The sequence below is a fragment of the Lagopus muta genome, chromosome 12 (genome assembly GCF_023343835.1).
Source record: "Lagopus muta isolate bLagMut1 chromosome 12, bLagMut1 primary, whole genome shotgun sequence".
NCBI lineage: Eukaryota > Metazoa > Chordata > Aves > Galliformes > Phasianidae > Lagopus > Lagopus muta.
The window spans coordinates 18,426,047-18,444,684 of NC_064444.1; the positions used below are offsets into that span (position 1 = coordinate 18,426,047).

The window sequence follows — 18,638 nt, forward strand, 5'->3', positions numbered from 1 at the left end:
ATCTGCCTCACATCTAAGTGTGGCTAGAAACAAACAGGAACAGCAATGTTCTCCCATCACAGAGAGCACATCTGATATCAGTGATATCAACGTCTTGACTGCTCACTATGGAGAAGATAATACAGTGAAGTCACCAACTTTCACAGAATCACAGAATGGCCAGGATTGGAAGGGACCTCAAGGATCATGAATCTCCAACCCCCTGCCACATGCAGGGCCACCAACCTCCACGTTTAATGCTAAACCAGGCTGCCCAAGGCCCCATCCAACCTGGCCTTGAACACCTCCAAGGACGGGGCATCCACAGCCTCTCTGGGCAGCCTGTTGCCTGGACAACCAGAGAAGACTGAAGCAGGCACTCACCAATTCCTTTGTGGGGATCAGGAGGACTGGAGACAAACTTCAGGACCTCAGCTCGCTTCTCTCGCAGACCCCAGCGATAGAGGATTTCACCGTAGCACTTCTTAAAGTCATCAAACTGCTGAGTATTGGCAGGATCCAGGAGCCTTGAGGAAAAAACAAACTGTGCTCTCAGTCTGGCTGCAGTCCCATTGCTAGTGATGGGAACCAGCTCCCATCACTAGAACAACAACAGATTACTTCCCACGTGCTGCTGATGTGCTACGGAGAACCGCTGGTCTGCCCCCGGCTTGTTCTAACAGGAGGACCCCAGCAGCTCCCACGTGTCACAAGAAAAGCCAGCGGAGTTGAGCTGTGCTGCACAGTTCTCCAAGTTACCACCTGAAGGTAAAGGTGCAGGAGCAGGCTTGCTGCTTCCCTCCTGGTTTCAAAGCACCAGCAGAGACCCAGCTACAGAGCTCAGGCTGCCATACCCTGAAGGCCCCAAGGCAGCCCACAGCCCAGCCCACAACCCACCTTTTGTTCTTCTCGTGCTGGTCCTTCTCTCGCTCCCGATGATCGGGGTACATCAGGTTGCTGTAGCGGAACTCATCTGGAGAAGACTCGCACCAGGGAGCGGAGCTCTGCTCAGTGTCCTTGTTTGCTGCAGGCATCAGAAGAGTGCTGTGAGTGTAGGTCAGAAGGCACAGCCCTCAGCAGCACGAGATGCACATCACACAGCCACATCACTGCCTTCTGAGCACGGGGGGGTGCTGCTTTGGCACAGAAAACCAACGCCAACCCTGTGCTCCTGGTGAGGCACGGGGAGGCAGAGCAATGTGAAATGCAGGAATCCCCTTTGCCTCTCACTTTCTATTAAAAAGCATTCAGGCAATTCCTTGGAGCTGTGCTTGGGAACGTTAACCCTGGAATGCCTGGGTTCTCTTTCCTGGCCAGGAAGGATTCCCATCACCAGAGCTGCAGTTACGTAAGGGGGCCTCTGTACGTCCTGCCCTGCAGGCAGCACTGCTAACTGCTACAAGACAACATCAGCTCTGTTTACAGCCATTTCCCCACTATTTCCCATGTCACAGATAAGACACTGACAGGCTACAGCTTTGCTGCCAGCAGGGCTGATGCTGCCCCAAGCCATGTTTCAACTCTGTGACCCTGGAGCCCTTGAGAGTGACTTGTTTTTGACACCTCCACAGATCAGCAGGAAATGTCATTAGTGTCACAGCTACTCAGGCCACCAAAAACTCAGCCTACCCAGTTGCTGCTGCTGCTGCTCTCCCAGTGACAGGAGAAAGCACAGCATTGCTTTTTTCCCCCCCAGATAAATCCTGTGCAATTATCTGCCTGATGACATTGCAAAGCCACACTCGATAACAGCTGAATGATTGTGGTGACTGGTAGGGGTGCCTGAAGACTGGAGGAAGGCAAATATCACTCAGAGTATCTTCAAAAAAGGCAAAACTGACCTGGGGACCTGCAGGCCAGGCAACATCACCTCACTGCCTACTAAGCTAATGGAGCACTTAATCCTGGGACCATCGCTAGACGTGTGAAGGATGAGAAAATCATCACAAGCAGCCAGCATGGCTTAACCACACGGAGGTCACGTCTGACCAACCTGATAACGTTCTGTGATTAAATGGCTGGCTCTCTAGAAAGCAGTGGCCATTGCCTGCTTTCCTTTCACTTCAGTAAGGCTTCTGACCCTGTCTCCCATGTGATCCTCACAGACAAGCTGATGGAACGTGGGGTGGATGAGCAGACAGTGAGGCGGATTAAAAACTGGACAAGCAGCTGGGCCCACAAGGTGGTGATCAGTGGAAGGAAGTCTACTTTGAGGCTGGTAAATAGCATTGTGCCCCAGGGGTCAACACTGGGTCCAGGCCTATTTAACATCTTCATTAATGGTCTGCACGACGTGGCAGAGAGTTTACTAATGACACGAAACTGTGAGGAGTAGCTGATATGCCAGAGGTTGTGCTGCCATTCAGAGAGGCATCAGCAGGCTGGGGAAGTGGGCCAACAGGAACCTCATGCATTTCTACAAGGGGAAATGCCAAGTCCTGCACCTGGGGAGGAACAACCCCAGGCACCAGTGAGGCTTTATAGTCCCTCAGAGATACTCAAAGGCTTCCTGGACATGGTCCTGAGCAACCAGTTTTAGGTGGCTCTGTTTGTAGCAAGCTGCTCCAAGTACCCCGCGTGAGCAGGAAGGCGGACTGCATGACCTCCAGAGGACCCTTCCAACCCCAGACATCCTCTGAAACAAAAGACATGAAGGCCCTTTCAGTAGCACTGTCTGTTGAAGACTGCAGCCTCACTGCACAGAGATAACAGCCTCAAACAGTACAAAGTACCAGGGCTACGGAATGCTTACATCACCAATCAGCAGCGAGGCAGTCAGCACGAGCAATGACAGCCAGTCTGGAAGCAAAACAACACAACCTGGTCTCTCTTCACTTGCTGCAGCAGTGGAAGCTCTTGGCCATGGGTTAACCTGTGATCAGGAAGTCTAACTTGGCATGTCTAGAGGGTTTGTAGCAATTTCTGCAAAGCTCAGGAGACTGAAGGAGCAGGACTGTGGGACCACCAGCATGGTTACTGTAAACCATGCTAACTTCCAGCCAAAGAATACCCTGTGGGCCAAGGCACAGAAAGCTTCTCTGGCCGAGTAGATCTGCAGTCAGCCAGCGCTAGCTCCCTGCCCTCCCCAACACACGAGTTATCTAAGACCTAGGCCAGAAGGGAGGCAGATTTCTCTACCTGCTCCCCAGGTCTCAGTACCTATGCTCCAGCCTCCAGTGCCAAGTCCAGGATCCGACATGCTGGAACAGGAACCAGAGGAAGTGAAGCTGGGCTGTTGAGCGGAAAAAAAGAAATTGTGTCATCTATGGAAGAGATGTTCAAAGGCTTCTGAGGCAAGCAGGAAAGAAATGGCTGTCATACGTATCGGCTGTGGGAGGCCAGGTTGGAGGCACGCTGAGGAAAGGGGCCATAGGAGTTTGGGCACCCCTGTAACCTGGACTGGGCTTCAAACACACTGCACAGCATGGCCAGGGTCTGCACATCGTGGAGCTGCGAGTAGTGAGCCAGCCTAGGAAATGAAAAACACCAAGTCTGAGATTGGCAGAGTTCAGTGGAAAAAGCACTCAGACTCCGAGGCAAATAATTTCAAGCCTGCTGCATAAATCCATTCAGGGCACATTACTGCCCACGGGAGGCATGTGCATTCTGCTGTCTTTTCTATCACGCCTTTCAGGAACCAAGCCCTCCCCCTGCAAACACTCTTGGCCTAACAGGTGGGAGAAAGGCGGGGAGGAACTCTGGGAATCCAGCAGTGCTCGTGGCCTCACCATCCCAGCTCCGTGCAGCTACAGGAACAAGGCCCACAGAACTCGTGGATTTAAAGCTGGGGCCACTAAACTCACCCCCTGCTCGCACTGCTTTTTTTTTGCTCTGAGACCCTCTGTATGCAACCATCCTGCACCCAGATCACAAGGCAAATCTCCGCCGCACGTCTCCTGGATTGCTATGAAGTTCCTGAAGACTGAGAGCAACAAAGAGCTGCCCATGCTCCCCTCCCACAGCTGCTGCACAGCAGGAAAGAGCGAGGTCAAGCAATCGCATAGCAAGTAGAACACACAAACTGTGTCTTCAAATGGGATAGATCAACAGATAATGTTAATTACTAATCGTTCTCCCTCCTGAACAGATTCACTGGCAGGAAGACTTGTGCGGCTCATACTTGGCTCTGAGAGCAGCAAATTAATTCCCACTAATGCTGCGTGGCAACAGTGAATTTGAAAGCGAATCAAGCAGCTGCACCCACACAACCATTTAGGAGGCGGGGAGCAGAAAACCTGAATCTTTATTTGTAAGTCAGGCGTTGTGGGCACACGGGAGAACAGAGCTCCAACTGCACCTGAGCTGTCGCTCGCTGTCAGCCCAGGGACTCCCGGGTGCCTGATGGAGGCCAAATGCTGCCCCCTGCACGTCACCAACGCACTTGCACAAAGCTGCCATACAATATACACACTGATGAAAGGCTCCCCCTGCTCCAGCAGCCACTCCCATCCCTCCTTAGCATTCAGAGACCTACAGGGACTCCAGTAATTGACGTCCAAATGGATGCTGTGCCCAAGGTATCTCCAGATCTGGGTCAGACTTCGGTCCAAGACAAAGATCAGTGGCTACCATAGCCAGTGACCAAACCTGGCAGACAGGAAGGAAAAGCATCAAAGTTACAATTAGAAACAGGCAGACTCCTGGGGGATAGGTGTGCACAGATTCACTCGCAGATAAATAATAATGGATTTCAACAAAACAAAACAAAACACAACTACCAAGAGGGAGCAGTTCCAGCCTCAGTGTGACAAGGAGTATGTAGAGCAAAAAAAAAAACAGATGCTTTTGCTTCGGGGTTGGGTTAAGCCATAGCTTATTCTTCTTCAAAGTTCAACAGGAGAATTTAAGCAGACCTATTAGCTCATTTACATTCACAAACCTCAGACGGGTTTCAATTCGATGCAGTTCCTGGGTTCAGAAACATCTGGTGACAGAAAGATTGCCAGTGCAACTTTATTTGCTTGGCACGAACCCTCTGCTGAGCTGCGTTACTGCACACACAGCTGAGCACAGACAGATGGGCAGTTTGCCACCCCTGCCCCACGGGTTACCTCCCTCTTTCACACGCCACCTTTCTCTTATCTCCCTTTTCTCTGAAAATGGCTCCATCTTTTCGGTCTGCATCCCTCTGAATGTGCACAACTGAACCAAACCTAGGACTGTTTTTGTTCCGGCTGCACCTTTTTAAAATGGAGCAATTAGAACACAATATTTCAGGGGAAAACAAAGTTCTGAGTTTGGCACAAAAAAATGATAAAAGAAAAGGAAAGTGAGCACTGTGCTGGAAAGAGCAGGAGTCAGAGAGGGGACAGCTGTACCTGCAAACACAGAAAAGCTGGGGAGAAAACCCAAGTGCTGCAAGTACCCAGAGGAACAGCCAGGAATCACAGCCCCATAAATGGGAGAGAAAGAGACAGTAAAGAGACTGAAACAAGGACAGGCCTGAGTGTGAAAAACTACAGAAAGGAACCTGGAAAAATGTCACTTCCTATACTGCTGCAGAGCATGTCTAGCATGTGACTCCATCACTCAAACCTCCACATCTTTAAGGAGCAAGGCAAGCTACAATACAGGCTGGAGTTACACAGGCAGGGAACAACGAGCAAGAAACAGAGATATCAGAAGGATCCTGCTGAAGCTGTCCTACCCAAGCTCCTGTGCTCCAGGTAAACCAGTCTGCTCAATGAGGCACAGAGGGAAACGAGACCTACCTTCTTCCTGGGGGTGTGGCAGAACCACAAGCTAACAATCTCAGACAACAGCTTGAGGTGGCTCCTGCCATTCAGCGAGCCCATGGCTGCTCCCTGCACAGTGCTAGGGGGAGCCAAATGCTCAGCACAGGGGCACAGGCTCCTCTGGCAGTGCCAGCCTGCTCCCCAGTCCTGGCAAATGTTTGCCTGTTGCTACAGACTAACCACAGGGCAAGGCACAAGCCAAAGCAGTCATCCTTCCCCTACTACTAGCCGAATGCAAGTGGATAGCCCCCCATTCTAGGGCTGGGGCTCTGGATGCAGACTTTTCTTGGGGAGAGCTGGCTGCAGTTAGCACACAGCAGCGGTGCAGATTAACGCTGAGCTAATTACAACAGGAAGTATTACACAAGACAAAACCATCGATCAAATCCTAACAGCTTGGCAACTCTGTGCACAGTTACTTCCTCTGCAGACTCGAACACAGACTGCATCCCTAGCTCTGCCTGCAGGAATTGCCTGAAAAACGTGCTTCACTTTGTTTGTCAACAGGCATACCACATCCTGCCTGCAGCCCAGCAAGGGGACCTCTAACTGCCCAAACCAAGGAGCTACAGAGCACCTCTGGAGCTGTCTCACACCCCTCGGTTCATCAGCCTTTTCACACACACTGGAAGAACTGCTGAGGTCAGCTGACTGTCCAGGTACCAAGGCAATAGCACAAGGCATCTAAGGGTAGTGAGAAAGAAGTCTGATTCAGTGTAATACCTGTACAAGATCCCTCCGTCCAACAGCCATGGCTGAGGCAGCATTCTTCTGGCAAGTCTCCTGGATATTATTTACGTTCAATCTGAAAAGAAGAAAGACAGATCAGCTTTTTGGCTGGCATGCTATCTGAGAAGGCAGGGAGGAATGGGGAGGATGTGGTACAGGTAATAATAAGTAGCCCAGAACTTGCTGTGAGCCTACAAGCACGACCAGGATCTCATCTGGCCCCCCCCTGTGTTACTCAGGGATCACTGCCATCCTTCTGGCAGCTCCCACTATTCATCTTCCCTATCTTCCCTAACTGCTTATTGCACCAAGTCCAGCTCCAAGCTGGCTTGGTCCTAAGATGCACCACTTCCATGGGGATGCTGGATCCAACTTGTGCCAGAACAGCACCAAGCCAAGGATCGTTCCTGTCCTTAGGATCCATCAGTGATGCGGCTCTGTCTCCATCCAGCCTGTTGATCTGTTCTACTTAACTGGAAGAAATCAGCCTTACCCGCAGACAAGCACGTTTCTGAGCTGGATAACACACCCCTTGCAGAGTCTCTGGGTGCCTGACAAGGGGCAGGGGGAGCCTGAAGAAACCAAGTGAGCTTTCCCATTCATCGTCAGAAAGGTTCTTCAGACACTTGACATTTTTTACAAGTGAGATATCCAGAGAAGAAAGATCCATCGGGTCTCTTTAAAGAACATTCTCTTTCATAACACAGAGAAGAGAGAAGGAAGGCTTTCTCCTCCCCACTCTCCCTTAAGAAGGGCAGCCTGCTCCTTCCCTGAATTTGTACCACTAACTTCTCTCTCTGGCTGACAAAAGCCTGAGCCTGAAAGAGTTGTAGTGATGATGCTGGAGCACCAGTTCACTCTGTATACAATTACACCATCACGTATTTCTTCCATTGCTTTTCAGATGGAAGAAAGACAAGTCTCTTCTCACAGGCAGAGCAACACTATAAAAAAAGCAGAAAGGCAAGAAAGAAGGAAGAAATGTTTGAAGGACAAAAGCACGGCAGTGCCAAAGACAGCTGCTTTCCTTTAAGAAAGGCTGCCAGCCCGTACTCACATGTAGAGCTCTCCCAGCAGCTTGTGCACAGGCAGCAAGCAGGAAATATCTTGTATAATAACTTTCCCAGCAGCTTTGATGGGTCGGTTGTTGGCATCTGTCCCCTCCCGTTTGCTTTTCCACCTCCTCGACTTCTGCAGAACAAATGGCAGCGTGTTACTGGGGAGCAGGACAGCAGCCTTCGTGGGCCAGGGAACAAAGCACTAGGGTCAGGAATAATGCAAGCAGCACCCAAACCCGCCTTTCAGAAGGCTCTGTGTCACCCTGGAAAACATCCATGACATGCCCAGGAGAACAAGCATCTCCATCTGTAGGAAGTGAAAAGCAGGTCAAGGCAACGAGCTCAAGGTCAAACTCACTCAAAAAGTATTCAGTGAGTTCTCCAGTGAAAGCCAATAAGAAACAAATCGGCATCGGGCTGCCAATCAGACCCGGGGAGGTTTGGCAGGATATGGTTCAATTAACACTCGTTAGAGGTCTGGTCTGGGAAGCCTTGCACACAGACCACTGCTGGCTTCGGCCAACGCTCAGCACAGAGACGAGCAGGAGCCAGCTTCTGTTCGCCCTCGGCTTCAGGCAGGGCCGACAGCTCCAGACTCTCCTTTGGTCTGAGATCACCTCTCCTGCTTTATCAAGAGCTTCAAACAAATGGCAGATGATAAAGCAGGGCCCACGTTTTCCTAGCAAGGATCCTCAGCTACCATGCTCACAGCTGGCTCAGGGTACACAGCTAGGGGGAAAAAGGAAGGAGAGGAATCGGCACGAAGGAAAAAACCAGGGAGCCAGGATCCCAAATACTCCCTGCAACAGACACAGAGGCCATCTTCGTGCCAAGCTGCGTAACGCTGCCTCGGCCACACGACAGCCCGTGGAGTATTGGGCAGCTCCTTGCTGCAGGAGGGCAGTGACGAGGGCTGAGGATGTGCAGCACAGGCAAGCAAAGGCTACAGAGGATCTCTAGGAGGAAGCGCTGGCTGCTATGAGCAGCGGTGGTGCCTTGCAGTGCTGTGAGCTCCCTCACTGACACGCTCCTATCCAGAAGCGTTCCCACGTCCCACTGAGCTGCAGAGGCTCTGCTGAGCACAGCCAGAGCTCACAGTCCCTGTCCTGCTGCACTGCTGGCTCTGCAAGGCAGGCACAGCTCACCCAGGCACATCAGTGCTCCTAAAGAGCAGACTGAGCTGGGGGAAGCACAGCACCGGGGCCTTCTTCACTGCTTGTGTTCCCACACAACGAGTGGTCGAGGCCCAAAGGCTCGAGCACAGGTTTGGCAGTGAGTAAAGGAGGCAATTCAGTCTTGAAGGAAGTGAAGGTGGACCTTTCTGCCTTCGTGACAGATCCTCACCCGCTCCCCTGGTCTTCCACTGCTCCCCAGAGTAAAGAGGAGCACGCACACTGCCCAGCCAGAGGTACCAGATGGAAACTCAGCGCTCAGTGCTTTGGGAACTGGACAGCCAGGGCCTAATTTTGTTCTCAGTTACAGCCCTTCAAACTCTGATCCATCCAAACAATTTGCTTTCAGTTTTTATCTCATCTACTGCTCAAACTGAGGCCCATCCAGTGGAAGGTGACTACAGGATGGGAGATCAACCAGTCCTCAATCCATCAGCTTCCAGCCAAGGCCCTGCCTGGACCAGCTCTGGCTCTCACCCTTGGGCACAAAACTTTCTTCTGATAACACCTAAAAGCATCGCTACCCTTTCTGTGCTGAAAGATGTGGACTGTATGATGACAAGGTTCTCAAACCACTGTGTTGCCTGTCCCTGCTTCCTCATCTGCAGGACGAGGTGCAGCAAGGAGTTGCTGATGCTGCCAAAACCAACACTGGAGCAAAGCTCGGGAGCCCCAGAACGAGGACGTGCCACCAGGGCAGGAGTACAGACAGTATTCACCAAAAGCAGCCCCCTGTGCCGCATCTGAATGCAGGCTTGCAGGCACAGAGCCACGCTCTGCAGGTCTAGAGCTCGGCAGGAAATTTGGGGAGCAGCTTGCTACCTCCTGAGCATCTGCAAGTCGCAGCTGATGGAGCGTTAGCCTGCGCTGTCACTGAGAACAGCTCAACCTGCTCCTGCCCCCTGCACGAGCCAGCTGAAGAAGCCTCCCAGCAGGTATTGCAAAGACCAGGAACACGGACAACACACATCACTTTGCACAGGCAATTTAGTCACTTTTTTTTTTTTTGAGAATGACAACAAATGAGGATGAGCATGGAAAAAAGAGCCCATGAATGGCTTCCTGCTTGCTGTTAGCATACCACCAGACAAATGAAGACACTAAATGCATCAGAGCCCCGTGAAAGCCTGAACTCACAAAGTCCTCCTGCTTTTTTTCCTCCTAGCTCTGCCTGGTTACTGACCAACAGGGAAGACCTAATCCTCTACTGGTGCAGCTCCAGCAGCAGGTTGGCCTATGACCACACACCCTGCCAGCACCACTGCTTCCTGCCCCTTGAACTGTGATAAAAGAAAATCATAAAGTTAAGGGTGCAGCCACAGTTCTCCGTGTCAAGCTTTTTCAAAATTCGGGTAGGCCTCTGCAGAAAGGGGCTCAAAGGCAAGGAGAGCTCTAGCTCGGGTCTGGCTGGCCAAGGTCCACCACAAGGTTCCTCTCTTCCTTCTATTCCAAGCCTGCTCCAGTGAGAATCTTCCCCTGTGGTGTTAGGCAAGGCTCACAGGCAGCGGGGGGGACAGGAGACACGTCTCTTCCCAGGGGCTGGAGCACAGGTGACAGAGGGGAGCAGGGAACACAACGGTTGGAGCAAAAGCAAGTCAGCATGCACACACCAAACTAACGCTAAGGGCAAAGACACAGGCCTTCTGCACTGCCCCAGCACTCCTATCTGCAACTAGAGTACGGGCCAGGGTGAACTGCATCTACCCACCTGGTCCTGAGAGCTTAAGGAAAGGAAGAAAAGAAAGAAAATAGCTGTGGCAATAGCAAATTAAGGCTCATCAGCTCCTCGGAGCACCAGAAGGAAAGAAACCAGAGCATTTACGGCAATCAAGGGGTTGGAGGTGACAGCGGGGAACAGCACTGAACGATGACTAACAAAGCCAGCCTGCACTGCACTACCATACCCAAGGCTGTAATTTGCTGCAGTCTGAGGTGATAACGATGGCAGTAAATGGGTTACATGTAGAAACAGACAGCCCAAGAATAAGCCACCAACTGCTTCGTAGCAACCACCATCACTGCATACTCAGCAGAAGTAGGTACAAAGTGCTGCGTGCCCGCTTGGAAAGGATGCTGGGCTGTGGGGTGTGTGTGCCTGCAGGTCCTGCTGAGGCAGGCAGCGCTGGAAGTTGACTTTGTGAAATGCAGAGTGCCTGGTTCACATCAGCGTATGCAAAACCTCAGTTTGTAGGGTAAGCTGGTGTGCTAGCAGGGCAAAGGGAAAGGTTGTGGACGAAAGAGAAGAGGCTCAACACCAGAGATTAAGCTGCATTAAGGTATTTACAAAATAAAGAGTTAAACAAGTTCAAAGCCAGGTTCAAGCTGCTTCTAAGAACTTATTTTTTAAATTAAGTTTTAAAATTGCTGCTCCCCTGCAGGTTCCTTTACTCTGAACAAGTGCCTGCAGATTAACTCCTGGTGCAGGTCATGCAGCACTGCCTGGACTTTATCTCCAAAGAATCCACACTGACGGCTCACAGCATCTTCTGCAGCACCAGGCACATCCCCAGAGAGGCCAAAAATCAACGTCCCCCAGCAGGGGTGTTTCTTTTTCTTCCAAATATCTTCATCTTGGGCACTGCTGCCCACTCAGGAGAGCGTGATGAGGCTTTTCCAGCAGTTATCCACTAATGCAATCAGTATGCCCAGGCTTGAACTATCCCACATACCCTAAAAATAAGCACGTTGCACAAAAGGTTAACTTCATCACATCAGCACTTGCTCTTCCTTCCAAGCCGGTGGAAAGCAAATTCAACTGAGGTCCTGGGTGGACCATGATTTATTGCATCAAACTCTGGCAAGCTCTTGCCTGGTTTTCTCTCCTTTAGTCAATTCCTACTCCAATGAAGAGCCTCATTTCTTGCCTCCACCACTCACATTTCGTTAGCTCTTCACAAAAAGCCTCCGAGTCAAGTAAATTTCTTCTGGTTTCTCTCACCTATTATTTGACAGTATAGACTCAGTGTTGTTGTAATTAGGAAGGCTCGACCTATTATACCAAGTTAAATTAGGTGTTACGGGATTCTATTTTATCCCCTGCTGTCTTGAAGAGATAGCATGAAGGCAAACAGCTGTGAAAAACAGTTGTTCACGCAGACCTAAAGAAATCATCTTTAAATTGAACTGGAGTCTTCTAGGCTTCGCCTGTGCTTGGCAAAGGACTGATGAAACAGTAATTGCCCAAATCCACATTGCAGCTTGAGCAACGCTGATATTATCAAGACGCTCACATGAATGATGTCTTCAAGCCTTAAAGACAAGTGGACTACAGCAAAATGACTTGTCAAAACAGTCTTGGAAGGGCAGGTGCCAGGAGGAGGGAGCACCAGCCAGTGTTGCACCTTGACTGAATGCAGAGCAGTGCAATTCTAAGCGCTGGAGAAGATCATGAATCGAGGAGAAATCCTACTTATTGCTCCAGGAAATAAGGCATTTCTGGTGCAACACACGCTCGTTTTAATGAGATGACAGATCATTATCAGCAGCTCAACCGGTTTGCTTCTTCCACAGCTCTTAAGCAATGCCATGCCAGCAGCTTGCTGCTCTTTAATACTATGTTCCAGAGCTCCTCCCTCTCCAGAAGGGTTTTGTCTTTTCCAGAGATGAGGTGTTCTCATGTCAGCCTCATCAGTTACCTGATGATGCATAATAATCATCACTCAACTCCTCTGCGGCGCGCTCTTCTTAGCGCACGCTTCTTAGAGGTTGATCCTTTCTTAAACTTCAAATTACCCCTTGGCATCCTTTCCTGACTGCAAGGCCAGGTGACACAGGCATGTCATATATAAGGCAGCGTTTGTACCCTTTGAGATCGTGTCTGCTCCTGCCCACTTACACATGCACTTAGTGAAGCCCTAGGCCCTGTGTGGAGCGCGGGTCCCCCACCTCTGTGCAGGTTACTCAAAGGCAGGCAGGTGGCATTTTATTCTTGGGCCCTTGGGCAGAAGACAGGGTTGTATCAAGGACAGTATCAGCACAGCGCACAGTACCGGGAAGTCGTTAATTGCTTGTATGGACCAACGCCGCCGGGCAGAGCGAGGAGACATCTGCGTGTGAAAACGTTATACCCAGGAAAAGGGGAGAGAGACACCAAGAAAATTAAAGGCAAAGGTAAATAAACCAAAGTGAAAAGTGCTCCGAACCAGCAGAGTAAAAGACACCGTTCCCCATGGTTCTGTTACACAATGGCAGTTGCAAAACCAGGTCTCCGCTTTCATCCGTGCACAGCTGTGCTCTACGTTACCTGCAGACCTGGGAAACTGCGGGCTGCTCTGTGGAAGGACTGCAGCGACCTCAACTCTGAGCAGCCCTCCAATGCAACAAGCAACATGACCTTGTTCATACCGTGCCTTGACAGCAGGGGAGAGAACAACCCATGGTACCCCATGTGACAGGCTCCTACTCTAACCAGTTTTCCTCCCTTTCAGGTACAGGAGGAGGTGTTTAAGTGCTGCCTCAGCTGCATTTAACGTTTTTAACACAGCTGCCTGGCACAGAAATCTGCAGCAAGCTCAATAAAAGCTCCTGTTTCCTCAGACATCCCTTTAACATCCAGCATCCTCCAGGACTTCTTCCACTGGAACCTGCTGCAGCTGTTCACTTTCATTTCAAAAGCAATAAAAGGCAAATGTCAGGATATTAAAGGGATGTAGAGACCCTGCTGCCCAGCAGGACAGTGTGGAAATTGCCATTATGGGCTGAGGAATTCGTTCAGGTTGAGCGAGCAATCAAGTTCACTGATTGACTATGCAGAACAGCTCCAAAGTAGGCTTTCATTATGAACCTGCAGGCATTTCATTAAGTGCTTCACGCAGTACTGTAACAATAAACTGAATCTCTCCAAGCATATCATTCTGCACTCACTTGGAAAAGAATATTTGTCATACCTCTGTGAGAGTCAGCACAATAAAAAGGGGAAGAAGAGAGTTATTTGTGCTGTGAGGTACTTTGCATTTATTTTCAGCTGCTAATAGACAGTCAGCATCACCAGGCAATGCCCAGGCTTCTGCCTCCCCTTGCAGCTCACCACTGGGAGAAGCCTGCAGCCGGGCACTGCTGATGGACTGCTGCATTAGGACTATTTTTGTTTTTTGGAGGAGCATGCATGTGTGAATAAAAAGTGGAAACACATGCTTGTGAACAGACACACATCTGTGAAGGAGCCCAGGAAAGCTCAGGGCCTGGTGTAGCTGTGCTGTGTCTAAGCAGATCTCTGCTGCATCTCCTCTGCCCTTCTGGGAACACGACACATTCCCCACCCAGCAACACACACATTCCATTTAGTTGTTAATGGCAGCAAGGCTAGTGCATTGCTACATGGGATTTCAGTTCAAATGCTTGGTCATCTCTGAGAAATTCATTTTTGGGGATGAAGTTATAGGATTTTCGGTTTTGTTTACCACCAAATTCCAATTTTTTATTCAATGGAAATATAAAATTCAAGCTTCAGAGCAAGGAGCTAATGAGATCCAGAGCCTGGGGTTTTTATGCCTTAAAATCCTCACAGTTAAACATCGAAACTATTTAGCACTGATCTACAAAGGCTGGGAACATCAGCTCCTGAAGAGCCAGAAAACTTCTGCTGAAGGGAGATGGAGGCTTTTTAGAACTCTCTCATTTGCAGAACACTTTTGCTAGCTCCCTTCTGAGGTTCTTACAACTTCTTCCAACCCAGGATGCAAGGACAGAGCTTAGCATGGGGTTGGAGAGCAGCCATTTACTTCCCTGGATTTCAGGCGACATGCCTACACACACACTTTGTTTCCTAGATTTTCTCCCCACCCTGACAAAAATCTTGTCACCATTGCCACACAGACTGGGGAGATGGGTCACATGAAATTGCACCAAGCTGCTTCCACGTTATTTTTAGCCTTGTCTGTCATCTTAGAGAGCTGCGTGTCAGAGACAAGCACACTGCAGAGGACAGAAGCACTTTAAATAAGCTCTCCTGCACAGACCAGGGCAGGTTGTAACTCCTGTATCAGGCAGTGCTGTTTTCTCATCCAAAGAAGTTTGTGTGGGGAAAAAAAAAAGTAACACAATGTGGACTGCAAGAGTCTCCCAGGGCCTGAATGGTAGCAAAACCTGCAATGGGGACAGAGGCTGGCAGGTGCAATCACTAACTGGCTTCACATAAGCAGGACACAACCCCACAAGGGTTGGCTGTCATGTTTAGGACTACTGGAAAAATCAAGACTTCTTGCAGCACCAAGAAAGGATGAAAGCTCAAGGCTCTGATTCTTCCTCTGCTCCTGAGCTCCAGTGCAGCACTTGGCTTTCTCTGGGTACCTGGAAGCTCTCCTTCACTGCTGCAGAAATGTGCCCACAAAACAGTGACAAACTGCTTGAATGCCCTGAGTTCTCAGGCTCTCAGTGAAAGCTTACTACCTTTTTGTAAGCCACACCACTTCCTGCTGAAGCGCAGGGAGTTTGTTTCAGAGCACACTGCATGGCTGATTGCTCCCATGGCACCAGCTCTTCTGCCCAACGTCCTCATGGCAAATCAGGCCATCTAATACTGCAGAACTACCCTGCAGTTTCCAACTGTCCTTCTGCACCCCGTGTGCCCTGGAAGGAAACAATCCCCACTCTTCCCCAAAGCCTTGCTTGTGAACAGCAGTGATACAAGGCCTACGTCTAAAACAGAGGTACAGGTTATTAAAAGGTCTTTGGAGAATCATGAAGGGACCTTTTTTTTTGGTTTAAAATAGTCCAAAGGGGCACACATCCCTGAAAGAGACACCTGTAACAGAACTCACTCAAATATACCCCATAATCCAGAAGAGACTGTCAGAAAGCTTCACAGATCCCCAGCCCTTTGCAGCTATACACATCGAGGGTGCAGAGAAAAGCAGAGTGGCCTGCAATGTACTTAGATGGAGACTAAAGCTTCTCAAGTGTGAGGTTTTAACCGCATCTAATGCAAAGGGAGGCAGTGAACTGAAGGAAGCTGTAATGGTGAGTCTTGAGAGATCTCAACGTGCTAAAGTCAAGCAAGTCAAATGCTAAGAGGATCAGCAAAGAAGTTACTAACAGTAGATAAATCCATGCGACATTTGTACAGAGCTGCTTGTAAAAGATGCCTTCCTCAGAGGAATGTGAAGCTACCATTACCAGCAATGCTCACAGCCGTAAGAAAAGAGTACAAGTCAAAAGCTGAAGTACTGGGAAGGCTTTTTAGCATGGTGCTTACCCTCTCTTTGTAGTAGAAGGAGCTAATGGAGACCTGCTCCTTCTCACTGCGCGTGGGACTGCCGCTGTACAAACGCAGATTGCCTGGAGTCTCTGTACGGATCTTCATCGGAGTAATGAGGCCACTGTGGTATGCTGACAAAGCTGACAGGGACCTAGGAACAAGAGAACATGCTTTCTGGAGCTTGCATCCATCAAAACGTCTTGAAGGCTCAGACAAACAACTCCTCTAACCCAAGCTGTGAGTCGCATTTTAGGTGTGTTGAGAGAAGGGGTCTGGGACCTATGGGACCAGGCTGTGCCACACAGCTAACAGTGCTTTCTGAGGGCCAACAGCTCCAGCACAGGATCTGCCTCTCTGCCCACGTGGCAGTGTAACATCTGAAAGGTGATGCAGGCAACTCACCGGGGTGTGGGCTCCGTTGGGGACACTGCACGGTGCATGGTCATGGGCCTCGTGAAATACACCAGGTACCCTGCAGGGACAGGACACAGAATAAAGATTCTGCCAGGAGGAGCAGACTGCCCAGGGGTGGCATGAAGGGCCTAGAGGCCTATCCATTACCCTGAATGCTTCTAAATAGTTTTCCCAACCCAAATCTACCTCTTTCAAATGCTTGAAAGAGCATGTTTAGTTGCCTTAAAAGCACCAACACAAGTTGTTGGACACACACATACTTTTGTGCTTTAACTCTTCACCAGGATTGTCCAGCATTCTGATACTCCAGATGCAAGTGAGGCCATTAACATGCAAAGAACTCACAAGAGCTGGTAAATCTCTTTGAAAGGACAACCCAAGCCATCTGACACTACCTCCAAAGTGCTCCCACAAGCTTTACTCCATTTGCTACCATTTCAAGTGTCCTCAGCCACTCACCCAGGTGCAAGAGTTTTGAAGCAGAGCAGATTTCACTCAGCCTGCTCAGTGCAGCATTACTGTTTTACTTATGCTTGGAATTCAGTGAAACGTGTATGAAAAAAAGCTCTCAAAACATTGAGTCAGTAACAAGAATAACCTTTAACAAAGGATAAGTTCAACCCAAAGTTACAGGCATTTTGTGAAGACCCAAGAGCCAGGGTACATGCAGCAATTTGATGTGGGCAGGAGGGAACTATGGAAGGATAAAAGCTACCCCCAGACTGCTGGAAAATGAAGAGATGCATCAGTGCCTTGGCATGCCTTGTGCCAAAGGCCATCTCTTCCATCAATTCTGGATTTCCAGATCTGTATCCTAAAATCCCACATGGAACACCCATTAAGCAGCAAGCAGGCCCATTATCTGCAAATTTATCACGATACAGCTGCATGAGAAGCATTTAATACTCCTTGCATAGCAGCAACCAAAGCCTTGTCTTGTTCAGATGCGACTGTTCCCCAAGATGTACTTTTAAGTACCCTTCTTCTGATGGCTGCCATTGTATCAGTGACGAGGCTAACCTGCACCACAGAACCGGGCTCCAGAGGTCCGTGGAAATGGGATGTTTGAGTCCTGGTAGGAGCCATAGGCATTGGAGACCCGGGCAAAGGTGGGCAGGGGGGTCGTCACGGAGTTGGACAGAGCATAGGGGTTGCTGGACGTGCTGTCCTCTTGGTTCTGAAACAGAAAGTTAGACAAGGTCATGCTCCTGCTGCCACATGGAGGAAACCCAGCTGGAGCACTGGGAATCCTCGTGCCAAGCAGCCTCACACAGACATCTACCTCTCCTTCGAGTCAAAGCAGATCAAGAAGAGAGCACAGCTACCACTTTGGCTCCAAAAGCATTTGCAAGCATGCGTACCTCTGAGCCAAGTGCTCCTCTGCACTGCTGTTTGTACAGAGAGCTCTCTCCCACCACGGCTGTGTTGAAATGCAGAGCTCAACTAGGGTGGAAACAGCGGTCTCGAGGGAAAACTATATAGGAAATCTGACCTTCAGATGTGACTCCCAGCAACAAAACACAAAGCTGAGAAAAACCTGGTACCTCGATGATGCCAGTAAGACAAAGTCACCTTAAAGATGAGCATCTTGACACCCCATGCAAATGTGGGGGTGTCAAAGAAAAGCCGGACATCTTGAAGTGAGGGAGGCAGGTGGTGAAAGTCTGGGAGATCTCAGGTCTGCCCTGAGAAATTATGGCAGAAATCTGCATTCAATTGGAAAAGATACAGCTCAGGTCTAAAGGAATCCTATAAAAGCATCTGACTCAAATTTTCCATACAAGTACTGCTGAAACCAAACAGAAATAAGCTTCCAACGTGGAAAAAGAGAAAATTTTAAAAATTAAAACAACACCTCCAAACAAAAAAAATCCCCTATTCATGATGAATAAACAAAACCTCTTGAAAAAGAAACCTGAGAAGACTCATCTTTTTCTGAATGCTAAAAACACACGTTACAGTACACTGCACCCACCCACAGACCTATTACCTGACACCAGGATGCTGAGTAGGTATCACCAATCTCTCAGCTAAGGGCAGAGTGGGACTTGCATTCATTTGTGGTATCAACCCTACATAACCCTTGCACAAGGCTTTAGAAAAAAAACAGACTTTCACATCTTTGTTCAAAGGAAGAAAACAAAAGCCCTCTGGTTGGCACGACCTTTGAATAGAACCGAGAGGTAAAGACATCTGCCACTGCCTTTCAGACTAGAATGAACTCATCACCTTCCTGACATCTTATTTTCTTCTACAGCTGATATCCATGCTCTGCTGGTCAGTGAGATCTGCTCAGAGCTGGAAAGCTACCATGCTCCACTGTGATGCTGCAACCAACAGTAACTCCTGCTAACCT

The 18,638-nt window shown here is 49.5% G+C and overlaps 1 protein-coding gene across 7 annotated transcripts in view; it reads right to left on the reverse strand.

Annotated features, from left to right (window-relative positions):
- Positions 1 to 18,638, reverse strand: part of WDR59 (WD repeat domain 59) — a 48,287-nt gene that overhangs the window by 1,884 nt on the left and 27,765 nt on the right. For 2 of the 7 annotated variants that reach the window (XM_048958165.1, XM_048958169.1), the window contains exons 16-26: positions 17,303 to 17,459; positions 16,271 to 16,340; positions 15,866 to 16,019; positions 12,663 to 12,719; positions 7,501 to 7,634; positions 6,438 to 6,519; positions 4,454 to 4,566; positions 3,301 to 3,448; positions 3,118 to 3,211; positions 877 to 1,003; positions 364 to 506 (exon numbers count right to left, since the gene is read on the reverse strand). In XM_048958165.1, the coding sequence (XP_048814122.1) occupies positions 364 to 506; positions 877 to 1,003; positions 3,118 to 3,211; positions 3,301 to 3,448; positions 4,454 to 4,566; positions 6,438 to 6,519; positions 7,501 to 7,634; positions 12,663 to 12,719; positions 15,866 to 16,019; positions 16,271 to 16,340; positions 17,303 to 17,459 (1,279 nt within the window). The other 5 variants (XM_048958166.1, XM_048958171.1, XM_048958168.1 and 2 more) reach the window with 5 other exon arrangements.